The sequence below is a fragment of the Tenrec ecaudatus genome, chromosome 2, assembly GCF_050624435.1.
Source record: "Tenrec ecaudatus isolate mTenEca1 chromosome 2, mTenEca1.hap1, whole genome shotgun sequence".
Classification (NCBI taxonomy): Eukaryota; Metazoa; Chordata; class Mammalia; order Afrosoricida; family Tenrecidae; genus Tenrec; species Tenrec ecaudatus.
The window spans coordinates 253,640,632-253,652,412 of record NC_134531.1 but is presented as its reverse complement, the minus strand read 5'-3'; the positions used below and the strand labels follow the sequence as shown (position 1 = coordinate 253,652,412).

At 51.4% G+C, this 11,781-nt stretch overlaps 1 protein-coding gene across 3 annotated transcripts in view; it reads right to left on the bottom strand.

Moving 5' to 3' along the window:
* RIOX2 (ribosomal oxygenase 2) overlaps nt 1-11,781 on the bottom strand; it is a 34,959-nt gene that overhangs the window by 3,619 nt on the left and 19,559 nt on the right. For all 3 annotated transcript variants that reach the window (XM_075542435.1, XM_075542434.1, XM_075542433.1), the window contains exons 5-9: nt 11,503-11,606; nt 8,154-8,256; nt 7,103-7,271; nt 1,850-1,938; nt 146-232 (exon numbers count right to left, since the gene is read on the bottom strand). In XM_075542435.1, coding sequence (XP_075398550.1) covers nt 146-232; nt 1,850-1,938; nt 7,103-7,271; nt 8,154-8,256; nt 11,503-11,606 — 552 coding nt within the window. The remainder of the gene's footprint in view (nt 1-145; nt 233-1,849; nt 1,939-7,102; nt 7,272-8,153; nt 8,257-11,502; nt 11,607-11,781) is intronic.

The window sequence follows — 11,781 nt, the reverse complement described above, 5'->3', positions numbered from 1 at the left end:
CTGGACACTTGCTCATGGGTGTGCATATCCGACTTACCCACCCCATGCAAGTGCTTGGGCAACTAGGTGAAAATGGAGCCCGCCCTCGGAAGGCCAGCCTCCCAGCCAGCACACAGGGGAGACACGGCTGTAGGCTGGAACACACCTTGGTTTCTTTGTTCCCCATCATGTGTGTGTCCCTCCTGTTCCTTAAGGAATGATAGATGTACACCATCTTCTCTGGAGTTTCATCCTGTGAAGAGAAATGTCACTTTATCAATAACAAAAACATTGAGGCCCTCAGTACCAGTAGGGTTTTTCAATAGGTCAACAGTTAAAAAAAATTCAAGGCTTGACGCTTAAAAGAAATGGCTTTGACAGGTGTAAAGAATCTTTTGGGCAGTTAGTGTGCGTGTGTGTACATACGCACTTCCGCAGGTAATGCATAGTTTCATAACTTTCTTACAGTCATCACAAACTGCCATTTAGAGGTAACATATAACGGGTACTCTTTAGGTCGGAAGAAAGGGCAGCTAGAATTGTACCTGTGGAATACCGACCTGTAGGAAATAAAGGAAAACCAAAAAGGGCAGCCATTAAATATCAACTTCTCGGTGAAACACTTTCTTTTTTTGTCTTACTTGCATATTTTTGGCCTTCCTATCTACGGAAGGCTGTGCCCCGCACGAGGACTTGCTGTTGAGTCACAGCTAAGACTTAATGGCACCTAACAGCATGTACATATGTTGACAATTCACAAACACCAGGGAGTGAATATTACCTGTGACTCCCATCTGTGTGATCTATGAAATCTCCCATTAGTTATAGGAGGCCCAAATGGTCTACTTCCTTCCACACTCTGTCCTATACGATACAGTGTCATTTCTTCTAATTTGTCATTTCCTGTCACCTCGGCCTGACACTGATATTGCCACTGAATGATTTTAAGAACTCGAAGTTTTTCTAAAAAGTGGAGGGGTGAAAATACATGCCTTTGAAGGTTTCTGTGTATAGGTGTGTCTGTGTACATGACTATATATGAGGCAGCTGCAAAAACGACACTGAAAATCTTCATTGAAATGATTCTGTCCACACCTTTTTTAAGTCCTCTGTGCATATACAGACATATGTGTCCGAGTGTAATCAGCCCTCCTCGGTCTCGCCCACTGATTGATCATGGCATAAAAAGCCATGGGGAGAGGCATCGCTTCCAAGGCCCTTAGGAAGGTACAGGGAGCTTTAGAAGATCCGCAGGGGAGGAGCTTCAACCCAGGAATGGATGATTTTTTCAAAGACGTCAAGTTGGTCTGTAATCCGTCAGCTAGGTTTGAGGCCCCCTTGGTTGGGTGGCACAGCCACAGGATGTAGAGTTCGTTTCCCGGCTGCGGGAGAGGCTAAGAAGACATCCTACGTGATACATTTGCGGCCGGGTGGAGTTGCCCCAGCAAGAGGCAGTGGGACTTGGGTGAGAAGACATTCATCACCAGATAACAGGAGTCAGGGGAAGTTGTGGAGATGAGAAAGCCCCCAAATGCCCAAGAGGCAAAATTTAGAACCAGAGAACCAAGCAAGTCCTCATCTGAACAGACGGGATGGCATGACCCCATGACCCTAGGGATGAGCCACGCCCACTGCCGGGAGCTGATTCCACTCACAGCAGCTCCATCGGCAGGGTGGAATTCCATGGGGTTTTCTAGACTAAATCTGACAGCCTCTTTCTCCTTTGGAATGGCCGGTGGGTTTGAACAGAAGATCTTGGGGTTAGCTTAGCAGCCTGACGCTGAACCCACGGGGCCACCGGGGTTCCTTCAGGAAGATAGGGAAATTGTGATCACTTAAGGCGGGCTGTATCTGCCTTTCAGATACTTACAGATTGCTCCAGATCGGGCCCTACAGTGAGGACCATGTGCTCTTTAAACCGCAGGCTCACTCTGCTGTCCAGCTGTGGCCACTTTCCACCTAGAAAGAGAAGCAGAGAGGCAAAGGTTCCAACCCATTTCCAGGTGCAATTGATTTTAAGTATCCTAACGGTTTTCAGCTGAATCCAAACATGGACTGCCCTCTCCAAAGTAAGTATTCCTCTACAGTGATACCCAAAAGTGCTATTTACATTCTTAAACTCTCGTTCTTGCAGTGCAGATAGAGCCACCATTAGATGAGTAACAAGGTAAGAGAGGGCCTCCCAAAGCGGGTGGGGAAAATGGAATTAAAAGATAATGTTCCAAAACTGGCTAGATCAGAGGATGGACACTGGTACCGATTGCAACTGGAAACACAGGGAACCCAGGGCAGATGACCCCTTCAGGACCAGTGGTGAGAGTGGCGATGCCTGGAGGGTGGAGGGAATGTGGGGTGGAAAGGGGAAACCAATGACAAGAATCTACGTATAGCCTCCTCCCAGGGGGATGGACAGCAGAGAAGAGGGCGGGGGTGGGGGGACATTGGGCAGTGTAACATGACAAAAATAATTTATGAATGATGAAGGGTTCATGAAGGAGGGAGGAGTGGGGAGGGAGGGGGAAATGAGCCGATATTAAGGGCTCAAGTAGAAGGCAAATGTTTTGAGAATGATGAGGGGAACAAATGTACATATGTGCTTGACACATGGATGTTATATATGGATTGTGATAAGAATTGTACGAGCCCCCAGTAAGATATTTTAAAAAAAGACAATGTTCCACAAACATTATAAAGCCCACTTCTCAAGTTGGCAAGTTCACTACATAGAGGCCCTGGAAGCAAAGAGCGAGGTCACGGAACAGGGCCACAGTGCCTTCAGTGCGGCTCCAGCCTCGCCCCTCGAACTACTACTCTCTCTCCCCACAGACACTGGGGAAGACTGTCTGAGCCCACGCTACCAATTACTAGTTCCCCGGTCAAGTGCCGTGTCATATTAAAGGCCACCTGCCAGCATTACGATAAGAAGAAAAAGGTATCTGCGGGGTACAAGGTCAACAAATGGGAATTTTTACACCAGCTATGAGAAATCAAAGGGAAAGTGGGGAAACAATCCACTTATAGTTGCATCCAAGACTGATAGAGACATGAAAGACTCACACATTGAAAATGACTAAAACACGGCCGAAAGAGATGAAAGCAGACGAGTAAATGAAAACATGGTTCATGTCTGTGGATCCGGAGCCTGCATATTAAGATGTCAGTATTGGAGAGCTTCGAAAAACATAGAAAAATTCCATTATCTTTTCATTGTTTTTCCACATACTTTTTGAAGCTCCTTTATATTATACCCAAAGTGATGTGTAGATCCAACCCAATCCCAATCAAAACCCGTGAGAGCCTCCAAATGGATACGCCAACCGTCAATGGCAGATGGCCCCCAAGAGCAACAGGCATGTCGGCGGAGGGGTCACACTTGGACTTGAAAACCTAGTGTACAGCTGCAGCACGGGACGCCTGCATAGCATGTGCCGCTGAGTGCGACGCGCCTGCACATAAGAAACTAAGGGGCTTCTTTTTGACAAAAGAATCACCACACAATGCACCCACCAGAGGAGCTTGGTGCCGCTTGCCAGTAGAGACATGCGAATCAAAAACACAAGATCTATGTATGCCTTTTATGATGGCTAAGATGAGAAATAGATGAATACAAACTACAAGATGACAAACGTTGGCGAGGACGTGGGGAAATCGGAACCCGTGCACCCACTGCTGCGGAGAATGCCCAATGTACCACAGGTAGAGAACGCTGCGGCAGCTCCTGAAAACCGAGCCCCTCTGCCCAGCTCCCCCACTCCGAGCCAGAGTGCAGCCTCGGGCTCCCTGCAGCCCAGAGTGGAAACGACCTCAGTGCCCACAACAGACGAGCGGATAAACAAAATGGGGTAAAATCCCTTCCCAGGAGGACTCCTACTGAGCCAGCAAGAGAAGGGAGGTGTCTTGATCCAGGCAGCAATACAGATGGAGCAAGAAGACATGATGCTGACTGAAAGTCTTCATCACATGATTGTATGAGCGCATGTATAAAAAGAAGAGTGAAACGCATCGAGTATACACTTTATTAATGGCTACCAAGGGTGGAAGGGAGTACCAGGTTGGCCCAGCCAGTTACTGAAATTTCCATCAATAACTTAGAAACCTCTAAAAAGCTAAATGGGCATATGTTGTGTGATGTATTTGAAACAATCCCAATGAAGAGTGGCGGCGGAGTTTATGTGCAACCCAAACCCTCAATGGGTTGGAAGCTTGGGGCATGGTCTCAGGGAGCAAAGCAGCTAATGGGCCTAGTGACCTGTTTAGTGTCCTCTCTATCACCTACTTGGGTGTGTAGAGCGAGGGTTTACAGAAAATTTGCAAGCGGCTATTCAAAGCACCACAGTTGTTTTGTTTTCCTAGACCAGAGGGAGAGACACAGGAATTGGTGGAAGATATGCAATGTGTGGCTAAGCACCTCGGTGATTAACTGCCTCCTCTGCCGTGAGACCCACAGAGCTAGATGGTCTGTGATCAGAGTCCAGATGTAAGGGTAACTGCACAACAGAATTTCAAATCCTCATGGACTCTAGACTTCCTAGAGCCTTGAGAGTTGGATGAACCCTTAGAATTATTGCCCAAGATAATCTTTACACTTAAACCAAAAAATATTCCTTGAAATCATCTTAAAGCTGAACAATACTTTAGCTTAATTAGTATAAACAGCCTGGAGCATTAGGCTCCTTTAAGAGCTTCACAGGTGGTGTTCTTAAATTGACAACAGCCATTCAAAGGAAGAGCTGGGAATCTTAGATGCGGTGAATTCATGCTGGGTTGGGGAGAAAAAGCTCAGGAAAAGGTGAGAATGATTACATAAAACGTAATTCATGTGACTGACTGGTGCACACAGGAGCTGCTGAATTGGTGTATGTTTTGCAACAACAAAATATCATTTTTCAAAACACATCTAATAAAGTTCGTAGAAATGATAGCCGAAACGTAGAAGTTGCCTATTTCATTGGTTCTCCACTGATGATAAAGGTTTTAAAATGTTAGTAAAAAATAATCCTCTCATTTAGCCCCTGGGAGAAAGAGAAAAACAGTCTGGCAGGTGGCCTGGTGCTCACAGCCAGGCTGGAGTGTCCCCTTGCTGAGCTCAGTCACCTCTCAGCACCGACATCAGACAAGGCCTCTATGGGATGCAATGAATCAAGACAAGAACGAGGTCCAGCCACACTCTGGTCTGCACTCTGGAAAAAACCAAGACTACCACTAATCGATAGCAAATAACCCGACATCATCCTTATCCCCGTGTTAGCACTGAAACGCGTCCTCCCTGCTTTGTGTCCACTGGACTCTGATTCTCAGGGGACTGGCACACATGTACTTGGGCAGTTGGGTAAATGAGGTGATCTGCCAATCGGTCGTACGGGGATAAGGGGGAGATGCCGCACCCTGACTCAATGCACAGCCCTGATGTTACAGAGATGAAAGGGCAGAGGCGACTGAGCAGAGGGACTGACTACAACCAAGCAAGAAAACCTGCGAATGGACTGCACCCCTGAGACCCAAGCCTCCAAGTGCCGACAACCCCTGGGCCCCTGGGGAGGCTGACGGAAAGACACAGGGAGAGCTACAAGGGACACAAGGCCCCCAAATGCTGAAAGGAGACCAGGATCTTCCCCGGAGCAGACAGAGAACGGCTTCCTTTGAATTTGGACTTCAAGCTTCCTAAACTTGGAGAGAATCAGTTTGTTGGTTAACACCACCCACTTGTGGCATGGCTGTTACAGCAGCACCGACTGATACACCTGGCTAATGAGCGGTTTCTTCGCCAACTCTGGCTTCGGCTGCATTTCCTCCCTCCTGCCTTGTAGATAGAAGCTCTGGCGACACAGCCGATGCTGTGAGCCCACTCTGGCTCTCGAGGACCTGACGCTCGGTTCCCCCGAAGAACCTAAGAACCCCCAAGGGGCAGTGGGACTCCATCACACAGGGTGGTGAGACGTCTCAGTCAACTAATGACACCAAGCAACCTCCAGAAGAGGTAGCCAGTCATCCCTCCTTTCTGACAGCAGCCAGTCCAGGGACAAGCCCTGCTTCCGAAAACCTCCCAACACAGACCCAGATCCAGGAGGCCCTTTCCAGCGCCTATATTTTTTTTAAATCATTTGATTGGGGGCTCATACAACTCTTATCACAATCCACACATAATCCATTGTGTACAGCACATTTGTACATTTGTTGCCCCCATCATCCTCAAAACATTTGCTCTCCACTTAAGTCGCTGGCATCAGCTCCTCATTTTCCCCTCCCTCATGAACCCTTGATAATTCATAAATTATTATTTTGTCATATCCTACCCTGTCAGACATCTCCCTTCACCCACTTTTCTGTTGTCTGTCCCCCAGGGAGGAGGTTATATGTAGATCCCTGTAATTGGCTTCCCTTTCTACCCCACCCTCTGTGCATCCTCCCAGTATCGCCTCTCTCACCTGAAGGATCTCCAACACCTTCCTCCTGAGATGGGCCCGCCCCGCCCCACCCCATCCCACCCAAGTCTGGAATGATAACTGCCTTTCCTCTTGGCCGTAAGCCAGTAATTCAAACTTTGCCTCAGCACAAGAGTGCGGTCCTTGCTATAGGATGGAAACATCCATCGGTCAGGTCATAGGTCGTGTCACACCATTCACATGCCAAATCTGCCAGAATCCGGTCACCTGTGGTGTGGGGGTGGCAGTGCTAGCCTGGGGCTCTCGTGCTTTCCTTGGTTTACTCACCCCCGGGCTAATCCCACAAGATTATCTCAAAGTTGACATCTTTGAAACCAAAGATGATTAAGAAATACCAGGGTGCTCGTACACATCTGAAGAGGCTTCACAGAGCTCAGTGGGAAGCGGAAATACACTCTACTGGATTTGGCCCACCAACTCCGTGAACCCCCCTCTCAGCTGGTTCTCAGTCAGCATACCAGTGTTGGTTCCCCATTGTGCTGGGAAGCAGCTCTTCCGCACACATGTGGTGAAAAGCAGGTTGAATGCTAAAGGTTTCATGTAGCATGTCTGGCCCAACCACAGTGCATTGCAAACGGATTGGGGTCCCCGAGACACGAAATGCTTCCTACTTTCCTCGGCTCAAAGAGGAGCCCACCTTGGTTCGCCTTCGCTCCCTGGAAGAAAACAGCCAAGCCCACCTGGTGTTGAGAGCTCCGTGCCGTCGCCCACGTGGTAAGGCGGGAGTCTGTTGGTAATGAAATCCTTCTTCATGTCCGACGGCAGCAGTTCTTGGGTGCTCTCCAGCCGGTCGGCCAGCATCCGCAGAAAGCCACTTAATCTCGTTCGGAGAGCTGCGCTTTCCACCTGCTGGAAACAGAAAGGAGCGCTGGCATCCACCATCCACCCTGGCAGAACGGTGCTGAGCACGCACCCAGGGCCGCCACCCGCTGACGGGTGGGGAGCAGGCTGGGACCCTCCCTGCCCTGGGGCCACCACTCATCCTAAGGTGCCTATTTGTGATAAAAAGAAAAAACTCAAAAGATAGATTTGCCCGGACAGAGGGGATCCCTGTAAGTGCACAGCACCCCCAGGTCTGCCTTTGGGAAAGTTGAGTCCCTCTCTTTGGGGACCGTTTCTGACAGCAAGCAGCTTGGCTCCCCTCAGACTAATTCACTCCTCAAAACCAGGCAGCAGCGCTCCTGCTTGCTTCGGAAAACAAGGAGAGGAAAGGGAAGCACGGGTCACTGGGGAAGCTCTTCTCAGGATAACCTGAGGATAGGTGGAGCTGCTCCGGACGGGGGGCGTGGCCGAAGTTCTTTATCCATGCTCTCTTCAGCCAGCAGTCTAACCGCCCCACACTCAAGCTTCCCCTGCCCTCGAGTGGATGCTGACTCATAGCGACCCCATAGCATGTGGTACAAATGCCCGCTGTGGGCGTCGATCTTTATGAGAGTAGAAAGCTTCATCTTTTTCCTGTGTAGTCGCTGGTGGTTTTGAACTGCTGACCCCTATGCCACCAGGGCCCTGCCTGCTACGGCCACTGTGAAATACCAAGATTGACATTTCCACAACACCCCCCTTCTCGGGATGACCGTGAAACAGGGCGCTGCACGCTCTCTACCCCATACACCCCAGCGGTCAGCACAGGAGGAGACGGGCTTGGTTTATCTGAGGAAGAAGGCAGGCCGAGGTTTCGGCTCACCTGCAGGTACCTGCCTCCTTCCTCCCCCACCTGTCTCTACTCCTTACCAGGAGCAGCTGCCGGGGTAAGCCAGCCCGTAACGCCACGTCTTCCTTTGCGATATCAAACACAAGCCCAGGAATGGTATCTAAAAGACAGTCTCCCCAGGAACTAGAAGAGGCAAGAGGCAACAAGAAAAGCACAATTACCCATAAACACATGCAAAATACACCTAAAATATTAAACTCTAAAGCCAAATGCTACAAATTGGGTTTCAATGTACTTGCCTATAACGGACTGAATGGTGTCCACTCCAAATGTGTGCGAAGCCTAACCCACAAGCTGCTCCTCAGGAGAAAGACAAGCCAGCCTGCTCCCGTAAAGATCCCAACTCCAAACACACAGCCCTCATGTGATGTGGCCTCGAGCTGCCCTATGAGTGTCCGAGGCTGTCACTCTACGGGAGTAGAAAGCCGCCTCTTTCCCCCACCGAGCAGCTGGTGGTTTCAAACTGATGACCTGGCAATTAGCCGTCCAATATGGAACTCACCCCCGACACCAGAGGAGCAGGCCTCCTTCGTCCTAGAGGCTGGCGATGACTTGGAATGCCCTGGGGGTGGGGAGAGGGCAGTGGGTTTGGGCTGGATTATGCTTGTGGACGGACTCCCATTTGGGAATCGGCTCTGTGCCAAGGAAGGGCCCCCGGAACCAAGCGAGGCCCCAGGCTCAGGAGTCCACACGGCAGAACCCCGCATTTGGGCTTTCAGACTCCAGCATGCTCTTTAAAGGCGCCGTCGGAGGATTGGCGCGAGCGGCACGGGGCACACACGCTAAGCCGCCGCTGCTCGGTGCGTGTGGAGTTGAATTTGTCAGTACTCGGGTAAGAGCCGCAGGCCGCAGGAAGCACAGCTCTCTCCCTGCGCTCCGCTGCCAGATACCCACTAAGTAAACAGCTGGGCTTGATCTGTGACATCCCTTCCGGGACCAGAGAAGGACTCCCACATTGCCATCACACTGAAAAGCACAAGGGATCCAGTTTTTGTTGTTGTTTGCTTACAACAACGCAAGTGACTGTGATAAGAACTTCATAGGAGATTTTAACAATCCAGAATTTAGATAAAATCACTAGTAAATCCAAAAGAAACAAATTTGGGACACCAGCCCTACCCCCGGACTTTAAACCTGACGTTTTATTACAATTTATCCTGATTTTTCTAAAGGCATTTTTCTCAGTCAAACGCTCACCAGCAAGAACAATTGCAGAGCAATGGGCTGCAGCTTGCTAAGCTCCAACGATGGTTCCCCGTGGCGAAAAGCAGAAAGCAAGCTGCGGCCAACAATAACATGTCGGATCAGCCTGGTGCTCAATCCCCTCTGCGTTGTGGGGGCGCTTAGAAGGGGCTCGTTCCTCGATGTGGGCCCATGCAAGACCCAGGCCCTGGAGGGGTGCTCGCTCTAAGCACCCCCTAGCTGCTCTCAAGTTGCCAGCTCTGCCCCAAGTGGAAGGCCCCAGTGTGGCGCGCTGCTTCCCGCAAAGTGCGCCCAGCTAACGTGGGGGCGCCTCCCTCCTGGAGAAACGGCCGAGGAGGGCGAGAGCCACCTGAGCGCCCGTCCCCAAGACACCCACCACCTGGGCGCCGTCCTTTTCACCTGGGTGTGCCTGCTACGCGCAGCCCTTTCGGCAGGAAAAAGCACCTGCCTCCCTCGGGGCGGCGGGCGGAAGTCAGGCGCTGACAGCGCCAGGAGGAGTTCAAGAGCAGGTCCGCAGGGCTCCGCGCGTCACATTCCATCGCTGCTTGTTCACACAGCGAGGAGCAGCAGCGCTTTGCAGGGCCCATGTGGATACGATGGTCCCCTCGACAGCCGCACTCCCACACAAGAGGCTCCGAAGAGGCGCCCGTCCTGCTGCCGAAGCTGAAGGAGCACCGGACGCAGAGGGCAGCGAGTGTGGCTGACGAGCCAGGGCTCTGGCGCTGGCGCCATGCTCTCCACCCACCTCCAACCTCAGCCAAGAAAGGAGCGGGATTGGGGAAACGGCAAGTCAGCCAGGGCCAGCAGAAGCCGAGCTGTGGGGTCACTGAGACGGAGGCCAGGGAAGTAACTGATGGAGCCTTGCGAGGAGCCAATGACATGAGGGAACAGAAAAGGAAGAAAACCTAGTCGTAGAACACCCGGTTGGTGGCAAAAAATAAAAAAACAGGGCCAAGCGGGAGCAGCTGAGCCCACACTAACATGGGAACACTACCATCAGAAGGCCATCAGAACGGAGGTTCCCAGGACACCTCAGTGGCTGCAGACGATTCCAAACGAACTCCGGTTCCAGCCTTTCTACAGTTGGTCTGACTCAGGCTCCCGGTGGCCCCTGCCCTGGGGCCAGCCTGGGTGAGTTTCTGTTCCGCGATGGCACACTGACAAGAACTTTCCTCATCATGAAAGTCTAGCAGACTCGTAGGCCCTCTCTCTGGGCAGAGGGAAGTAGGCCAGGCTTACCACGGTTCTCCCAGTAGGACTTTCAACACAGGGTCTTCAGCGCTGGGGCGGCAGAGGGGAAAGCAGAGAGATGCGAGCCCACATGTTTTGCAAGTGAAGGTTTTGAAGGTAGGAGGGGACTTGCTGTCCCTTGGGCCTGGAAGTCCCTCTCTTTCCTCCTCGGGCCTGCTGACCCACCCTGCTTACTCATCTTCTAAGACTCCCTCAGCTCCGAAGGCAAGGCATTCCGGAAACTTCCTGATGCCTCACTTGGTTAAATGCCTTCCTGGGTCCCACGTGGCTCCTCTGGAAATCTACCATAGGATGTAGCGTGGTACCTGGCAACTGTTTGCACGCCTGCTCTTCTCCAGCCATCACTTCCCCAACAGAAACTCTTCCTTGGCCTCTGTAATACCGTGCATGCTTTCCCATCAACTTGCACCGGGCCGGGTGGGTACCTGCTTGCTGAGTGAATTCATTAACGGCGGGGGCTTTCCCTGTAGCTTGGAAAGAACTCAAGTGCCACGGCCTGCCTGTCCCTGACAGGGGAGGAGGAACTCTGCTAAAAAGGAATGTGCTTTCGCTGGAACGGCGTGGTGCATGCGATTGTCGTTCCGTGATTCCAGACTGCCTGGCCGACTCTGCCTTCGTGGGCCGTGATCCCTGGAAACCGCACATCACACGAAAAGCAGGCTTCGCATCAGCAAAAGGAGGGCAAACCTGCAGCTGCACTTCTTTCTCTGGGTAACTCCCCGTGCTCTCAAGAGCACTGAGGGCCAGCCTCACAGACGGGAGACTCCAGGGATCCTGAAGTCGGCCGGGGAGCCTCAAGCCAGAGCTCTGGAGGCATGGGGACAGACAGTGGCCAGTCATTCACATCGCTCTACAAGTGGCCGCTGTAGGCCACAGCTCAGTGCTGTCCCGGGGCCCGAGGCTAGGAGTGCTCACCTGTTCTGGTAGGTGCTGATGGTCACGTGAGTAGAGTGGGCCAGTCCTGGAGGGGTCTCTGCTTGATGGATGGTCCCTCTGGGAAAGTAGAGCAAGTCACCGGGCTGAAAGAGAGGTGACCAAGGAGGGGTGGAGTGTTAATAAGGAATGTGCCCTCTTAGTCCTGTTTGTTTTTACAGAGATAAATATAGGCTTTGAGTTTCAGTTCTCCATGACAAAAGCCACACCTAGTGATTCAAGAGCTCAAGAAATTGGTTTAACTTTTTTTTCTTAAGGTAT